The 16,698-nt window shown below is 49.8% G+C and overlaps 11 protein-coding genes across 11 annotated transcripts; 3 read left to right on the top strand and 8 right to left on the bottom strand.

Moving 5' to 3' along the window:
* Window positions 1-24: 24 nt before the first annotated feature.
* On the top strand, window positions 25-522 carry M431DRAFT_385299 (hypothetical protein). The gene has a single exon (XM_024914745.1). It carries the CDS (start codon window positions 213-215, stop codon window positions 462-464), a length of 252 nt encoding a protein of 83 aa, XP_024776398.1. The 5' UTR covers window positions 25-212; the 3' UTR covers window positions 465-522.
* On the bottom strand, window positions 133-1,821 carry M431DRAFT_15325 (hypothetical protein). Its single transcript, XM_024912875.1, has 4 exons — window positions 1,683-1,821; window positions 1,121-1,619; window positions 983-1,051; window positions 133-923 (listed from the first exon to the last, which is right to left on the bottom strand). Exons 1-4 carry the CDS (start codon window positions 1,706-1,708, stop codon window positions 582-584), a joined length of 936 nt encoding a protein of 311 aa, XP_024776397.1. The 5' UTR covers window positions 1,709-1,821; the 3' UTR covers window positions 133-581.
* Window positions 1,822-2,124: 303 nt separating this feature from the next.
* Window positions 2,125-2,618, top strand: M431DRAFT_493192 (hypothetical protein; the record flags this gene model as incomplete). Its single annotated transcript, XM_024917084.1, has 3 exons — window positions 2,125-2,141; window positions 2,213-2,486; window positions 2,577-2,618. 3 exons carry the CDS (start codon window positions 2,125-2,127, stop codon window positions 2,616-2,618), a joined length of 333 nt encoding a protein of 110 aa, XP_024776396.1.
* A 431-nt stretch (window positions 2,619-3,049) lies between these two features.
* Window positions 3,050-4,456, bottom strand: M431DRAFT_493191 (hypothetical protein; the record flags this gene model as incomplete). The annotated part of the gene is made up of 2 exons (XM_024917083.1): window positions 3,050-3,908; window positions 3,978-4,456. The coding sequence occupies 2 exons, from the start codon at window positions 4,454-4,456 to the stop codon at window positions 3,050-3,052; spliced, it is 1,338 nt and encodes a 445-aa protein (XP_024776395.1).
* Window positions 4,457-5,512: 1,056 nt separating this feature from the next.
* M431DRAFT_80451 (hypothetical protein) lies at window positions 5,513-7,194 on the bottom strand (the record flags this gene model as incomplete). The annotated part of the gene is made up of 2 exons (XM_024922948.1): window positions 5,513-6,190; window positions 6,268-7,194. The coding sequence occupies 2 exons, from the start codon at window positions 7,192-7,194 to the stop codon at window positions 5,513-5,515; spliced, it is 1,605 nt and encodes a 534-aa protein (XP_024776394.1).
* Window positions 7,195-8,055: 861 nt separating this feature from the next.
* M431DRAFT_3841 (hypothetical protein) lies at window positions 8,056-9,490 on the top strand (the record flags this gene model as incomplete). The annotated part of the gene is made up of 2 exons (XM_024914737.1): window positions 8,056-8,128; window positions 8,265-9,490. The coding sequence occupies 2 exons, from the start codon at window positions 8,056-8,058 to the stop codon at window positions 9,488-9,490; spliced, it is 1,299 nt and encodes a 432-aa protein (XP_024776393.1).
* Window positions 9,491-9,831: 341 nt separating this feature from the next.
* On the bottom strand, window positions 9,832-10,418 carry M431DRAFT_79936 (hypothetical protein; the record flags this gene model as incomplete). Its single annotated transcript, XM_024922879.1, has 4 exons — window positions 9,832-9,904; window positions 9,976-10,078; window positions 10,168-10,273; window positions 10,359-10,418. 4 exons carry the CDS (start codon window positions 10,416-10,418, stop codon window positions 9,832-9,834), a joined length of 342 nt encoding a protein of 113 aa, XP_024776392.1.
* A 546-nt stretch (window positions 10,419-10,964) lies between these two features.
* On the bottom strand, window positions 10,965-11,349 carry M431DRAFT_385252 (hypothetical protein). The gene has a single exon (XM_024914743.1). It carries the CDS (start codon window positions 11,263-11,265, stop codon window positions 11,041-11,043), a length of 225 nt encoding a protein of 74 aa, XP_024776391.1. The 5' UTR covers window positions 11,266-11,349; the 3' UTR covers window positions 10,965-11,040.
* Window positions 11,099-13,033, bottom strand: M431DRAFT_506476 (hypothetical protein). The gene has a single exon (XM_024918810.1). The coding sequence runs from the start codon at window positions 12,568-12,570 to the stop codon at window positions 11,434-11,436; it is 1,137 nt and encodes a 378-aa protein (XP_024776390.1). The 5' UTR covers window positions 12,571-13,033; the 3' UTR covers window positions 11,099-11,433.
* On the bottom strand, window positions 12,726-13,188 carry M431DRAFT_385256 (hypothetical protein). Its single transcript, XM_024914744.1, has one exon. It carries the CDS (start codon window positions 13,154-13,156, stop codon window positions 12,881-12,883), a length of 276 nt encoding a protein of 91 aa, XP_024776389.1. The 5' UTR covers window positions 13,157-13,188; the 3' UTR covers window positions 12,726-12,880.
* A 1,543-nt stretch (window positions 13,189-14,731) lies between these two features.
* M431DRAFT_82137 (hypothetical protein) lies at window positions 14,732-16,346 on the bottom strand (the record flags this gene model as incomplete). Its single annotated transcript, XM_024923123.1, has 3 exons — window positions 14,732-14,878; window positions 14,960-16,255; window positions 16,323-16,346. The coding sequence occupies 3 exons, from the start codon at window positions 16,344-16,346 to the stop codon at window positions 14,732-14,734; spliced, it is 1,467 nt and encodes a 488-aa protein (XP_024776388.1).
* Between the last annotated feature and the right edge of the window lie 352 nt (window positions 16,347-16,698).

The following is a 16,698-nucleotide window of genomic DNA, read 5'->3' as shown; positions in this document are numbered from 1 at the left end:
CGATATATACACAAGTAGGAGGGTTAAAAATGATCTAATCTGAAAAGAATTCATACGATACCAGCGACAATGGCACATACTAGGAAAAGGCACCGATAAGAGCAACTACTTGAAGAAGCAGGTCATCGAGATGCCATAGGTACCTAGGTAGGTGCTTAGATGCTAAGCGAAACGGCTGAGTGCCGAATCACACCAACTGCCGAAACTACGGCATGATGATACACCTCCAGTGCTGTCCAATTGGAGCTTCAATTGCATCAGTCTGCTCCATCAACAATGCCCATGCTCTTGTAGTATGTGCATTTCGACGCAACGCATTGCTGCTAATCTATCTTGACAAAAGCTACTTTGATCTCAAGCGTCAATTTTCACATGACGTTATGCTATGCCTGTCTGAATCTCTACCTACAATACCCATTTTGCAGCCTCCCTATAGCAACCGACGACTCCATACCATATTGTAACTGGATAGACCTGGAATTAAGAATAATCACACCGTAAAAAATATCAAGGTATCACTTAGCCTCCAGCATTGTAAACAAGTAAAAGGAAATTTGGGGGAATCAAATGGTTCGCGCCGGTCAGTAAATCACCATGTCCTCCTCAGCCTCTTCGAGGTCATCACCCGATTCATCGTGATGCCCCCTGTGCAGGTCTTGGGACACTCTTCGTTCCTGTAGGTGTGCCTTATCGGCGCTGTGATGAGGGCTCCGGACAGGACTCTCACGCTCTGGTGCTCTCGTGGCAGCAGGTTCATCAGGGGTCACGCTGATTTGCCTCGTTGGGGGACCATACCGCTCAATATGCCGCTGTTTTCGAGCCTTGAATTGCTCCACCTCCTTTTCCACTGTGGCTTTCGCCCTCTGGATCTGGTCATCGATGGTGTCTTTCTGTTCAGGCGTGGTTTTCCATGGAAGGTAGAACTGCGCAACGTTAGCGTATATCTCCAATAGATGATTGTTAGATCGACGGTGATGCATACAATTGAGGGCTCTGCCCTGGTCCGCAAGAATTTCGCCATGGCCAGCCGTTTTTCGTGCTTCTTCTTCATCTAGTTTCAATTCCCAAATTAGCACGCCGTATACCCTCCCACAGAACGTGGCATATATCTTGTCCGTACCACTTCTTCGTCAAACACAATTTGCTCCGCCATGCGTACTAGGTGCAGCTTCTCCAGCTTCTCGGCTCTCTTCTGATCATCTTCAGCCTTTTGCTTCTGTATGCGGTCTTGCTGCCGGCGCTCAATTTCTTGTCGCCGTTTCTGCTGTTGAGAGGTGTTAGAAGTCTGGTTCAAGGTACTCATCAACCCGCCAAACAGTCGCTTTCCGCGCTTCTTTTCCTCATGCATCGCTTGTCTGCGCCTGTCCTGGGCTGCGGCCGAAGGAACCTCCTTGTCATCGTCCTTACGGTCGTGGTCGTGGTCGTGATGTTGATCGTGACTAGGCGACGGTTGCCGCCTTGAAGCTGATGCAGCGGCCTCGTCTTCGTCATCGTTGTGCTTCGCACGCTTGGGAGAATCGTCCTCGGGGCCTTCGTCTTCTGCTTTTCTCTTGAGAGATGCAAGATCTGGCGCCCTTTCCGGCGCTGGATGATCTTCATCCGCTGGCTTCGATGCCACCCTTGAAAAAACGGCTGCCTGTCAGTTTCCAAACCAGTGACAGTGAAGATCAACCCACACTTACGTCTCCGACTCCCCCATTGTAGCCATTGTCGTGTTGATGCAAAGTTACCTCATCAAAGCTGCGTAGCCATGAACAAACATGATAGATCCCAAAGCTAAGGCTGGAGCTGCGAGCTGCGAGCTGGTGCGAAATAATTGGCTAGAGGTTGTCAAGGCTGAGTAAGAAGAGCTGTCTCGGTGAAGGTTCCTCGACAGATTCGGCCCCCACCATCAAGCTTTCGTAGCGCGTGATTGGCTAAGCAGCCGTTTTCGCCTCTGCGTTTCCTCTTCAACGTCACTGCAAGGCTGATGAGAAATCCACACCCTGCAGTTCTAGCTCTTCGGAATCTTGGACTTGTCACGCATTCAAAGCTGTCTTTCGTCCTCTCTCAGCGTCCATTGTCTTTTTTGCCCTTTTCAACTTCAACAACAGCCAGAGCGTCGCGAGCTGCCTCTTGCCCACCATGTCTCGCCATCATCCGTAAGTTTCCATCCTCTCTGCTGCTTCGCCATTCTGCCAAACATTAGCTGACCATCCTTTTCACCTTGCAGCGATCTCGTCATGTGCCGCAAGCAATCCGGCATCGCCATCGGCCGCCTCTGCGACAAGTGCGATGGCAAATGCCCCGTCTGCGACTCCTACGTCCGCCCCACGACCCTCGTCCGCATCTGCGACGAGTGCAGCTTCGGCAACTACCAGAACAAGTGCGTCGTCTGCGGCGGTGAGGGCATCTCGGATGCCTTTTACTGCTACGAGTGCACCCGCCTAGAGAAGGATCGCGATGGATGCCCCAAGATTATAAACCTGGGTAGTTCAAGGACAGACGTATGTTTCCCTCTTGCCCCCTCACGTGCGAGTTGTCTCGCGCTTGGGGATAAACGTGGATATGCGCGTATGCTAACCTGTGGAATACAGTTATTTTACCAAAAGAAAACGAATCGGCAAGCAAATTACTAACACAGCTGTGGCCCGGGTTTGGGCGGTACAGCAGTGGAGAGTCACACGGGAACCCTTTTCAATACATCTTTGAAATCATGTGTGCATATGGGGATTGGAGTATGACGGCGTATATACCGGACATCTTTTGGCAGTCGATTTGTGTTTTGGTTTTTCCTTGTTCTGACAATTCAATATGAGTACAGTTGGCGATGAGATTCGTCCATATTACCTAGTTCTAGACACTATTCAAGATTGGTTTAATTTAGAGCTAAGAAGAGGCATATTCATCATAAAATTATCGTGTCCGCGAGGACGTGGCACCGCAGTACAGACAATACCAGCTAGCTATCCAACAATAAACTCCATCTCAATGCAGAGAGAAAAGAAAAGTGATACAAAGAAAAATTATAAATATATATGGTGTACAATCCCGGGAATCCACGTCCATTTTAGATATAGCTGACCTTGGTTCCCATTCCCACAGTTGCCGCAACCTTTGCCCAAGACGCTCCCAGCATTTGCTCAATGCGCTGTCTCGTGGCTTTGTGGCCCAGCATGATAAGCAATCCCATGGTGAAGACCAACAGCCTCATGATTACGGCCGGGTTGCCTGCCACGGAGCTAGCGAGACTCTCAAACACTTGTCGAAATCGGGTCAGGATCAAGGTAGCCCGGGCTGTAATGGTCATGGATCCAGACGTAGTCGCGGCCTTGGATTTTGATTTTCCACTCGGGCGCGCGACGGTGTTTCGCGGCGATCCAGGTGGCTCGGCTCTCCCTACTCCGTTGAAGCTAGGAGTCTGTTCGATGCCATAGTCGCCTTCGCTAGTCTCTCGGCTTTGCCGTTCCTCTTCGAGCCGTTTCCGTTCCTTCTCTTCGTTCTCGGCCTTTAGCCGCTTTGCCTCGGCAATGTCTTTCTGCAACTGCTCCTCTTGTCGTTTGAGCTCTTCCCGTTCCTGTCGTTCCTGTTCTTCTTGCTCCTCCTGCAAGCTCTGCAAGGCTTGCAGGAAAGCCTCTCTGCGCTCCTCGTCGAGCACAGCGCTAACGTTGATAAATTCGCGAGCGTAATCCCACTCGTTGTTTTGAGGAAGGACGTGGAGAGTATAGAGCTCCAGAAGCTTGACTCGGGAGTTGAGGTCTCCAGGGGTATTCGCGCCGTTGTTCCTTCTGGCGGGTGACTGGTAGCGACGTGACGGCGCCGTAAAATCATTCAAATCAAGATTGGGAATGTTTGACGAGGCCAGGTAATTTTCCAGCATCTTTTGATTCAGAGCCTGGTCACGAGCGTGTGCAAGCAACAATGTCGCCCTATCATCACCATGGAGGTTAGCAACTGTATTGGGAGGATACAGCACAGAAGGGTCAGTTCCAACTCACAAGTTAATCACCACATCGGCATCAACATCTCCTTCTATGCCGTGGTATCCATTCTTGACTACTTCCTCCCAGATGGATCCGTCTCGCACTTTGGTGCAAAGCGCTCTCCACTCCTGATTACCAAAGGCATCTTTGCCTTCTTCAGGCTCCAGCTCAATAATGGAATTCAAAAGGGTCAGGTATAGACTCCAGACTTTGACCCTGGTCCCTCGCGAGGACTTGGTCACCGGAGCTGGCTCGCCATCGTCGGCCGAGTTGGGGGGAGTGATGATTGGTCGTAGCGTGCTGAGAGCTTCGGGCAGTCGACGCGTCAAGAACAAGGTCGAAGCCTGGCGATATGTCTTGGAGACGGGCGAGATGCGTTTGGATCCGGAGGACGACAGGGAGGAGATGGACGAGGCGAGAAGGCCGCTTCCAAAGGACTCGTTGCTCGACATTGCCGGGTTGAACGAGGCGGTATAAGAGCCCCCGTACGCCATGGCGAGTAGTTGATCAACGCGACGAGCTGGAGAAGGAGGAACAAGGGGCGGAGGGGGCGGAGGGGGCGATGGCGACACTCGGGGCTGGACGCCAACTGGTAAACATAAGAGAGGAGTTAAGCGGAAAAGGCGATGGCTATCCCTATGCCATGCACGCCGAAAAGAAGATTTGGGCCCTACTCAATGAAGAGAGGGGATGAAGAGGAACAAGGAGACAAAAACGAGAGAGAGGCAAGCCGTCAGCTATGCTATAATACTAAGGTAGTAAAGTGGTGAGAATGTTACGGGGATGGTTCAGCTGTCGTGTTGATGCTGGTAGAAAGTCGCGACCAAAATGACCTGCAACCACTTGCGGCTGGTCGGTGGGCAGACCAGCTTTTTCTCAGCCAGTGGAATTGGCCCAGCTTTTAGCCTCGGCACCTCCAGAAGGGAGAGGTTCCACAAGCCGGGAGCAAGCTGAGAAGGTCAACCGAGGCCAGCTGATGATGGCGGCTGCTACCCGCTACCAGCACCGGCGCGGGCGGTTCTATGGCGCGACAGGTACCGCGCTAACCTCCGCTACCCGATCTACTTGTCAGGCCAACATCTGATCTCCTCTAGCAAGGATCCATGGTCCAATTCCGGAGATGAAGAGCCCTTTCGAGAAACCCGCGAGATGCACTGGCAGCTTCTGTGCAGCCACTCATTTTAGGGGCCTCCGCGTCACGGGGTCGCTCGTCCGTCTCGGCCGGCGGGGATGAATGCAAATGCACAACAGATGCTGATGATCTGGCAGCATGTGAATCATTCATTTCGCCATGTATGAGCATCTGGGCAGTTAGTAATTAGTGCTAATTACCTTAGCAGGATGTACGCCAAACTCGAACTAACCCGCCATACTACAGTAATGAGAATTCGACAACTATTATTCGTACACTTCGTAGTATCATAGCCCAACCTCAAGAGACAAACCTCGCTCTCCCAAAAACGCCCCTAATGTACATTTAACCCTAAATCATCAGACATGTCATCTTGTTGCCTCTCCGACAAGCAATTGGATTCCACGTATAACAGCTCTCAAGCCTCACGCCGTCTTCGTGATCTCCGCGGCGGCGAAACCTCGACATCAACTACTTTCCTCGAAACGATGATGCTGTCCTCTCGATCCATTATCGAAGTTGATGCCCCCAGAAGCTCCTCTTGTCGTATCCAGCCAGCCTCCAAGGCAAAGCAGGCCACGTCAGCCGCGCATCCAAATGCAGGTACATCTTTCGGGGCATCAGGGTTTAAATATTTCCAGAGTTCTGCCGTCTCCTTCTTGAACTTTGCGAGCTCTCTTTTGCTGCCTTCAAAGTGTTCCACCATGTATTCGTAGGTATAAGCCAGCCAGAGAACGTTCGTGTAAGGGGCATATGCGTCCCAAGAAAGCGGCCCATCGATTCCCTTGGCATACGGGACATTGTGAGCTTCTGGAGGGAGCCACTCTCGGTCAGCTCGAAGCAAAAAGGACCGCATCTGCCTATAAACTTTGCACTGGGGGTTGTAAGTGCTAGTGAATAAGCTTAGATCTCTCTCCAAGTCGTATACAATAGGCGTGGAATCATCGTTTGTTAGGTCTTCAGCTCGCGAGAGGCCGTAGTCTAGGATTGTGATTTCGAGGCCCGAATAACCAAAAAATCCTTCTGCGTTGGGATCCCTCTTTCGGGGAGGGCGAGCTTGCTTAACACAGAGGTTACCCTCGTGCAGGTCGCGATGCTAGCATAGGTCAGCATTATGTTGCCACGGATGATAAACACACAAGTAGGAAACATCAGAGAGGAACAGATACCCACCTCGAACATGGCAACTTCTTCAGCCCTAGCTAATGCAATCGCCTCCAATAGAAAAATGTCCCATAATTGATCTACGCTGTCCAATGGCCAGTTCTCCAGAGACTTGCCTGCGTCTCCGAGCTCCACAACCAGGAACTTGGTGTCATCCAAGTACCGGCTTGGTGACGGGTAATACTGCGCCCTGCCCGGATCTTCTCTCTTCATCTTCTTCTGGGCTGTTTGATGTGTTTCGAGGAGCTCACTTGTCGTCTTTCCCTGGACAATGTACCGTTCTTTGTAAACGGCGAATCCTGGAACATCGGAGAGCCACTCAGAAATCTGCAACTCATTGTTGACATCGTCCTGTGAATGGGGCTCCTCATCAATCAGACCAGATGCCACTTGCGTTTTTGTTAGAGGCTTGATTGGTGATGGCAGTCTGATGGCCTTGATGATACTGGTGCCTCGTTTGTTGGTAATGCGGTATACCTCTGCGGATGAGGCCTCGGCAATCTTGACAATCTGGTCTCCAGGAGGGCAGACATCGCCCCATGTGAGAACTCTCAAGGAGGACTCATTCTTGATTGGAGTAATGCGCTTGCTTGTGCGTGTCCTCCTCTCTTTAGGCTTGTCCTTTTGGCGTATTTCGATTTTGTCCTCTAGGATTTGAATCTTTTTTGTTTTATCGTCTTCAACAATTGCAGTTGTCTTGAGAGTCTTGATAGAATCCCGCTTGATCTCAGTGACTTCAGGCACCTCGAGCTCATCCTCCACAATCGATGCATCTTTTTTGAAGGCCCTCCTTGACTTGGTTTGGGGTCTCGGGGTCTCCAGTAGTGATACTTCAGATAGCCTTTTAGTCAACGGAGCAATTTGCTCCTCAACCGGCTTTGCATTTTGCTTCGTGGGGGGCTCCCGAACTGGGGTCTGGACCAGTTCTGCAAACATCCGTTCGGCGTTGGATTTCTTGGACTGTTTTCCATATTGACGGGTGGTCGTTGTGCGGCGCATTTTTTATCATATCCCCTATCCTGACGTCTTTGCTGGAAGCTGGTTTGGCGGTTCAACTTATTGATGGTGATGCTCACGTTAGGCTTGAAGATTACTGCCATTCCCAACGTTGGCCAGGCAACAATATCAGGGGTCCGTGTGTTAGTCAGCCGGAATGGCCCACAGCAGCGCAACGTCATATGTGTTCATACGAGGCAGGGTCGGAGCATTGAAAGTTCATTTATATAAGTGATTTCATGCCATATTCTACTCAGTATATCAACCCATTTTGCAGATGCCGTTGCAGTGTGCTGACCAGGTTGACAACAGCAGACCAGCACAAGACATGCAATGTGTTTCTGTACCCTAATTGACGCTAGCTGGTGATAGTTCCAGCGTGCTACCCCAGGTAGTAGTGCTAATGCAGTGGGCTGTAGAAAGTCCATGTGTTGGGGAAAGCTAAGCTCCTGGTGATGGTACTGGGTGAGGCAAGCATCTCGCGCTCATGGCAAGAGATGGAGAAAGATGAATCAGGAAGTGGGCAAATTATCATTCATTGGCTTACTATTCATAATGATTAATTCTTATATATCACAATCATAATCATCCCATCAATTGAAATGTTCTTCCCGTTTCTTATCAAAAGCTCATATTAGGCGCAGACTCGCTCAACCAACCACAGGCAGGGCTAGAAGGAAGCCCAGAGAAGCAAGACCCCACCCAGCCTTCGAGAACCTCCGCAAAAGATTCCACGTTGGCTGAATCGCCATCTCCATCTTCTCCTCCTCCAACCTCAAGCCAATTGATCCGTCATCCGCCATGGCCGACGTCCTCAAGAATATCTTTGGAGGCGCAAAGCCGGAGCAGCCCGCTGCCGCCAAGCCAGACTCTGGTACGTTTTCCGCTTCCTTGTTTGCGCCATTGACGCTGTTCCAATCGCTTGCCTTTGCGCCTGTGCCGCTGGTCGCCCTGACAAGCCACGCGATGCCTCGAGAGAATTCATAGCAGAAGCTGACCGTTTTGACCAGACTTTGCCGACTTTGCCGGAGCTCCTGATGCCGTCCCCGAAGCCGTCCCCGAGGCTTCGACGCTGACCGGGTCGGTCGCCCAGCCCACGGGCGAAGTGGTCTGGACCAAGTGGTACAACATCCATGAGCGCCACTCGCTGTCCGAGTTCAAGCCCGAGGGCATCATCCTCGTCATCGCGTCAATCATCTTCATATTCCATATCTTTGGCACGCGCGCAAACCGCTCCAAGGCGAGGGCTTGGATCAAGGCTCATGCCCCCGTCATGAAGAGAGAGTTCGCCTCTGTCGGCTTCCGGGGCGTGCCTACGCTCGACTCCGACTTTGACCCCAAGTCCTTCATCAAGGAGAAGTCGCTCTTCGAATTTGCCTCGTACGCCACCGGCCGCCAGAACGTTGCCTTTATGGATGTCAAGATCACCCTTGCCAAGCGATTCAACCCGTTTATGCACTACATCGAGCATGGACTGTCTCTGGTCACTGATACCTTTCCTGCCCCTCAGGAGGTTGTAGAGGCTACCATCTACCCCTTTGATGGCAAGGAGGAGCTCACTCTCCCTCCCTCGGCCGGCGGAGTCGACGCTCGTCCCAAGGACAGCAAGAGCACCTTTGACGGCTTTGTTTGGGCCATTGTCAACAAGTCTAGCATGCAAAAGCTGCGTGATGACCGCTACGACGTCTCTCTGACCGCTACCAAGGACAACTCCAAGCTGCCCAACTGGCTGACCATTATGAGCGAGAGCGCCGAGATCACCGATGCCTTCCTGACCCCTGAGCTGATTGAAGCCGCCACCAAGGCCGGCGACCTATTCGAATATCTCATCATCTCTGACCAGCCCATTGACAAGCCCGTTCGCCTGGAGGATACTGCGCCGCGCAAGCGAGTGTTCCTCAAGTACCGCCTTCCGTCGAACAACAACTACGACCAGTTCTTGCCCCTGTTTGAGCACTTCCTTCGCATTCCCGATGCTCTTGTCAAGGACGCCCATTTCCGTCCCGAGGTTCTCAAGAGGGTTCGTGCCACTCGCGAAGCCATGATTAACCAGATCAAGAAGACGATTGAGGAGGAGAAGAACGAGGAGCGTCAGATTGAGAAGGAAAAGGCCAAAAAGGCCAAGCGAGATGCTGACCTTCAGGGCCTGGATGCCAAGGCGCAGAAGAAGTATCTCGAGAAGGAGAGGGAGAAGGAGATGCGCAAGTCGCAGAAGAGGATGACAATGCGAGGTTAACAGAGATGACGATAGCAGATGTGTGTGTACGATGGCACGACATGGCGGCGTTTCTTTTGGGGGGGTTGACAACGGGGGAGAAATGTGAAAACGTTTGTAATATGTACAAGTAATGTGTACTATGTGATACTGGAATCTTTCATTCGTTTGTTATTTTCTCAATGGGTTGAGGTTCGGGCGTCGGACAATTTGGGTTGCAACAACTCAAAAGGTTTCGCGAGGGATTCATACTGAAGGCAAGGGAAAAGTACCAGGTAGTAATTAACACTTACATTAATACCATTCGCTTTTTTTTCTGCGCGTGTCCTATGTTGCGAAATCATACGCCAAAGCCATTGTCATCATTTGGCATCCTTGCTCAGCAAATCTTCAACCCTCTTAACCTTGTCCTCAGCAGTCTGTTTCTTATCCGTCCTGCCCCAGATATTGTCAGCAAATTTTCATATAACCAAGAGTTTCTCCATCTCCCCCTTCCTAAAACTCACCTTGAGCCAACCCTCATCGACGACTGAACTCTTACAACCCCCTTCTCATGAACCGCCGAGTGCGCCTTGCCAATCACCGTCATGACATCCTCCCAGCTGCCCTCTAGATAAGAAAAATAATCAGCTCACATGTTTCTTTTCATGTTTGACATCTTCTTTCTCAGCCATCAAAAATGAAAGAGAAAAACTCACCAACAGTCGTTCCCGCAGAGTGCATCGTGTACTTCAACCCACTCGCCTTAAGAACACGCTGAACCTGCGCAACTTCTTCCGCCACGGAAACGCTGCCCGTGCCAACCTGCAGAAAATCCATCAGTTAACGAAAAGAACCCCTCCATAGACATCTTACACAACTACGATAAAAAGAGAGAGAAAAGACGAACGGGAATCAAGCAGAAATCGGCATAGCACGAAGCTGGCGTCGGAATCGAAGCGTAATCCATGACTGCGGCAGTAGTCCCAAATGCTCGGTGAGATGAATATGCGTGGATATGCCTTGAGGCGCCGTGGAGCCGAGATGAAAGGCGCAGCATTCAATGAAGCTTTTTGAATGTAGCCGTTTGTTGGGGGGTTGGTTTGAGAAGATGGAGGCGAAATTCGGGTGATGGTGGAGGGGTTTTGGTTTAGAGAGCTTTTTGAGTGGCTATTCTTACCTAAGTACCTCTCAGCAGCAAATCCCCAATTTCTTGGATAATTAATGCTGTCACTGCCTACTCTCTTCTACTATCGATATTTTCTTTGAGTGTTTACTACTATAGTGATACTTTTCTTATATAATCTGGTATTATCACTGGCTTTGAATTTGAGTCTCGAGGTGGTGATTAGCAAACTTGGGGTGCTGAAGAGCTACCACCCTCTTTTTAGCGGGGATCGAGTATTACAGTGTTTGCGTGGCGATAATGAGTCGATAGCATTTCATGTGTACAGAATTCAAAATTAACGACTTGAGAGAAGATATAAATGGATACATCGCATGTATTTGCTATATGAATAAAACCAACTGTAATGATATCGCACATAGAAGAGCATCATGTGAAATATGAGGGTAGACATGGCACTTTACACTCACAATCCCACTGTACTAAGGCAGCAAAGAAGGTATGTATTGGAGATGCAAATGCATCTCCAGGTATAAATATTCAATTGGTGGCGAATAGAGCCAATGCCTAAGGATAGGTAGATATGCAAAAATGCCAGAATGTTCAAAAAAATCTCTATAGTTCCCTCAGAAGATGATGTTTTCCCCCCTCTTTTTTTCTTAGAAAAGAAAAGATCAGAAACCCCATGCATCGCAATCTAGATTGCCTTTGAAATAAAAACGCCTCGCTAAAATGCCAAATGCAGCGTGCCTGGAGAAGAATAAATGGGTCGATTTGGTTTAAATTTGATTTGTTTCTTTTTTTCCCCATTCTCGTATTCAGCTGAGCTTATAATGAGCTCAGCATGAGACACGGCCCCTTAAATCATCAACAGCGTTGCCGCAAAGAAGGCAATCAAGGCCCCCGTGCCAAACTCGCGCGCCTGGTTCGTCGAATCTGCCGAGTTGCTCGAACTGTCGTTGGTGGCGTTGATCCTACCGGTGACTTGGTTGATGCCGTTGCTGTTGTCCGCAGCCTTGACCGTCTCGCCTTGATCCCAGAAGTCAACGAGAACGAAGCTGGGACGGTGGTTCCACTGGGTGTTGCACTGCTGGATGTGGAGGCCCAAATTTCCCGCTGTGGTGGTGTTGTCACTGTTGACAAGAACAATGTTGTCCGTGTCGGGAATGGTGAGGCCTGCCGTGATTTCCTGGTCCTTGAAGTGGTTGATGAGTCCCATGAAGCCTGATCCAAAGGCTTGCGCAGCAGTGCCGGCGTTAGAGGGCCGATCCACAGTGCAGTTGAAGCCGTTAAGGTCGACAACGGTAAACGGCGTCTCAAACACGTAGTCGAATTCGGGCAGGAGGTAGGGAGATGAAGAAGACGAATCAATATTGGTGATGAAGGACACGACGCGAGTCTTGTTGGCGATCATGTCCCGCAGACTCGGCCACTCCGTCTTGCTCTGGGGAACGAAGCCAAAGTTGCTGAGGCCAGACTGCTGGAAAGCAGCCGCAAACTCAGAGACATTTTCCTCATCCGAGTTGACCAGCAAGAGGGTGATGACGTCCGAGGTATGGCTAACAACCCAATCATTGATGTCTGCCAACCAGTTCTCCAGGGGTCCGGCATCCAAAAGGCCGCAGGAGGTGTGGCACAGGTGAAGAGTGCCGTTCTCGTTGTGAACCTGTGCCTGAAGAAGACGCAGGCCAGCGTCCAGAGCATCCGTGGCGTTGAGGAACTGGTTACCGGCAATGGAGTTGCCGGTGCTCGCGTCTCTGAGAAAGGCGCTGTCGTGGGCTCCCATGTAGGTGATGTCGTTGTAATGGCGATCACATAGTACAGGCGAGTTGTTGCAGACTTGTGACTGGTCTGAAGATGACGATGAAGTCTGTGATGGCGATGCTAATGAAACTAAGGTTGGGGACGCTGCAGACGTGGGTTGCTGAGGGATGGCCGAGACGCCAGCAATGCCCATCAGGGCACCAGCCAGGACATGAGATAATGAAAAGCGCATTGTGATCTTGTGTGGTTATCTGTATTTGATATATCACTGCCTATATCTTGCCCTTGTCAGTTATGGAATGCCGAAGATGGAGTCGCTTAGAGGTATCCCATGTACAGTAGATACGCCAAGTCTCTGCTGCTAAGTGTCCGAATAGTACTAACCAACCTTGGTGATATAAATAGAAATGATTCCGCTCTTTTAAAAAAGAAACGAAATGAAATGAATGAAAATGAAAAGGATATGAAAGCAAATATGTATAGAACGAGTGCAAGAGAGAGACGAGAAAGAGACAAGCAAAAGAGGAAGAAAAAAGTTTAAATCATAGAACACTAGCGGAGCATTTATGATACGAAGAATGGAAGGAAAATCTAGTCTCCAGATCAACCCTAGGAATAAAATACAAGAAAAAAATAAACGTCGCGTTCAGCTTCGGTGAGTGAGAGAAGACGACCCAAGAAAGGAAAAACAACCTGGAAAAGTATGGATTGTATGAGAGAAAACCCAGACGCAATGGCCGTCTCTCGGTCTGATAGGAAAAGAGCCCCCTATCGGAAAGACAGTTAGCGAGTGACAATCTGGTGGCGGATCCCTGCATGTGATGTGCATTTTTGGCAGTGCCAGAACTGCGCCTCGAGACGTCAGCAGTGGAGACGCGCTGAAACTGCAGCAGATGTGCCCCTAACGCGGTTTCTGCAGATCTCGAGGTTGAGGCTCTACATACGTACGGGCGCTGATTACATAGGGCATGGATGTCATATGATGCGATGTGGTGGTCTTACTCATGCTATTCTATATAAAACGATGGACAACGAATAAGATGATATAACAATACAATACAATATTTCACTCGTCATTCATGATTCATACTACTGTCTCTTCCACATCTCTTGATACTGTATCTACATACACCAGAATCCACTACCAGGCGCCCTACGCATCTCCAAAACTGCCCCAAAACGTGCCACGGAACAGACCACACAATTGGCCCCTCTTCAGCCCCTCCAAAAAAAAAAAAAAAAAAAAAAAAAAAAACTCATGTCACTGTATCTCAAATACGAAACATCGATGTGACGAGGCTGTGTGGATTCCGATCAGCTCACAGAAAAAAAAATCACAAGCGGCTGCTATTTATATCTCGCACACTAATCCTCTCTAGGCAATTTCTCTTACAATTACATATCCTCCCCTCCCAAATCTTCGAATTGATCGTTGCCTTTTCGCATCTTCGCCCGATGAATAAGGTTTCTGGTTGAATTCCTTAAAAACGATGCTAACTCTCGATTTTCTTTTCTTTTCGACAAGGGGCATATCTCGTATCGAGCCAAATCTGACAGATGCGGGGAGAAAAGAGGCACACGCGATAAACTCTTCCGTCCAACATACGTACACGTACTACTAATTGCCTATTGGAGCGGCATCGGTAATGTTTTCTTACGAATCTCCCCATACAAGCGTCCCATCTCTCCAGTTGCTTTCCTCCATTATAACCCACCGCCCTTTGCTTTGCCTCCATCACATCACATCACATCCAAATCAGGCATACGTAACCCCTCGTAAAAAGACAAACATACCAAACCCCCCATTTCATGCAAGCCACGTCAAAGCCACCAGAGAAAAAAGAGCACACAAACACCATATACCAAAACACCGATCTCACCGTTTCCCCAAAAAGGCCGCGCGGTCAGTGGAGTCGAAGTCCTTGTCCGCCTTATCAAGCCAAAACTCCATAGCCTCAAAATCCAAGCCGTGGGAATCAACAGGAAAGGCTGCAGTACCCCGAACCAGAACCTTGTTAAGCATAACATAAGCATTTGGAGCCTTGGAACCAAATCTTCCATCAGGATCATCGTTGTTCGGTGTTAATATACCTGCTGTGCCTACGTCCAATCTCCGTTATATGAAGTAGGCACATCGGCTTTAACCCAAAGGATGACACAACATTTTCCTTCGTATCACTTAAATCTCTTTCGGCGATGCTCATCATCTTGGCAAGAAACACAGCCCGCATGGGCTCTTTAGTCCCTATTATTACACATCTTTTTAAACTATCAACCCATGCAAGCTCGAACCTGGATAAAGTATTTACCAAAGAACTCGAAAGTTATCCCATTTGAGTGATTGATCCCAGACGTTTTCATTCCCCCGGTTGGTATCATCCTTCTCGTCATCTTCACTCGGGATCGCCCACCACCTCTCTCTCGGCCTCTTTCTCAGCTTCTCTCTCAGCTGCGGCTGCGGCTTCCATTTCTCTGAGCTGCTGCTGTCCTTCTTCAGTCGTGGCATCGATAAGCTCATCTTCGAGACTTAGAATATTGGCCTAAGATGGAGAAAACTTGTTAGCCCGATATTCTCAAATAATAGGAGAATGTATGCCCAAAGATGGGCGTGCTCAACTTACCTCACCAAAGAGACCCACCAACTCCTCTGCATCTTCAACCTTCATGTTCCCCAACACCTTGTTGACTTCGTCCAGTTCCCCTGACTCTAGTGCCTTCTTCATATCGGGAGCGAAGCTATCAAAGATTTTCCGGGCTGCCTGGGCATCTGGGTCGTCGGTTTCGGCAGGGGGAACTCTGATCTGGATCGTAGTACCGGGCTCCATGGCATGTAGTTGGATCTGTTCAACCTCTGTCGGCTCCTTGGCCCGCTCGGCGATGATTTCGGCCGACCTGTTCTTGATTCTCATGTATGTCTCCTGAACATCCTTGTAGAACACATCTTGTGCTTGATGTCCCTTGGTCGTGATTCGCTTGAAGAAGAGCGCGACACCATCCTTGCCCAGAGCGCGGCAGTACTGTAGCAATAGCGCCTGGTGAACACACTGACGGGACAAATCGTCTTTGCGCTCCAAGGCTGCGTCAAATGCAAGCACAAGCAGTCCGTCCGTCTCTTTTTCCGTCAAGATCTCCGGGTGCTGAGACAGGAACTTCAAACTAGCTTGGTAGTCGTTGACACTAATCTCTGAAAACTTCTTGGCAGTGGGTGATGCTTCCACTTCGTCATCATCATCCACCGCGACCTTGTCTGATGAAGACGCTCCTGATGCCGATGCCGGCGCAGAGGTGGAAAAGTTGGGGTTCAGAAGCTCCAACTTGGTATCTTCCTTCTTCTCCGACGGCCCTGACTTGTTCACATACGAACTGTTGAATCCATCATGAATGTTATCGCTCGTAATCTTCTTCCCTTCTTCCTTCTCAAGATTCTCCAGCTCCTTGGCCTGTTCCTTCTGCAGCTCCTTAATCTTGTCCACGTGCTCTTGAATCTCGTCCATCATCGCCGTATACCGATCATCGGGCTTCTTCTCCTCGAGGGCCTTGTTCACTTGATCCAGTAGTTGCATCAGCATCTTCGAGTACGAAGGGAGCGGTTGGTCGTCGCTAAAGACTCCCTCTGGTCGTGGAGGCGGCTGGTCGTCCTTCGGGTCCCCAGCGGTAGACATGACGGCCTTGAAAGCAATCTCGGCCTGGTTCCCAGTCGCAGCCTCGGAAGCGTGGGACTTGAGCGAGTCCAAGAGCGATATTATCCTGCCCAGCAGGGCACTGTTGATGATCTTCTCATACTTGAGTGCTGCGATGCGGTTCTTCCTCTGCTGACGCTCCTGGTGGATCTGGTTTTGCTTCGCTCGAATGAAAGACCGCTTATCCACGTTGGGGTGAACTTCGATATCGGAATCGTCGCTCACCTCGATCGCATCCTAGTCGACGAATGCCACTGGTTAGTAACTGCACTTCTCACGGGGGCACTGCATCCTCACTGCGTACAAATCGGCTGTAGTCAATAGGCATGGTGGGCTGCCTTTGGAGCTTCCGAGAGCTCGGCGGTGCTGCAGGAGGGCGGGATGTTTGATGCAAATAGAATCTCGCACGCGGCCTGTATCACCGTTGATTTCGAAGCTCAAACTTGTAATAGTTATGATACTGAACAAAATTGTGAGAAGAAGGGAGAAGCTTCCAAGCTTGACATCACCATTGAAAGAGGTTCGCCAAAGGTGGGGCGATAGAAGTCCACCGAAGCTTTGGCGGGGTCCAACCTGTACATGGATTTACTAGGCATCCAAAGGGTTTGAAATCAATATTGATGGTATGTAAGAGCCTCATACAACACACACAGCAAATCACAATGTCAAATTCAATTAGA

This window comes from Trichoderma harzianum (assembly GCF_003025095.1).
Source record: "Trichoderma harzianum CBS 226.95 unplaced genomic scaffold M431scaffold_4, whole genome shotgun sequence".
In the NCBI taxonomy this organism is placed as follows: Eukaryota; Fungi; Ascomycota; class Sordariomycetes; order Hypocreales; family Hypocreaceae; genus Trichoderma; species Trichoderma harzianum.
The sequence above is the reverse complement of the archived record's forward strand: the minus strand, read 5'-3'. Positions and strand labels throughout refer to the sequence as shown.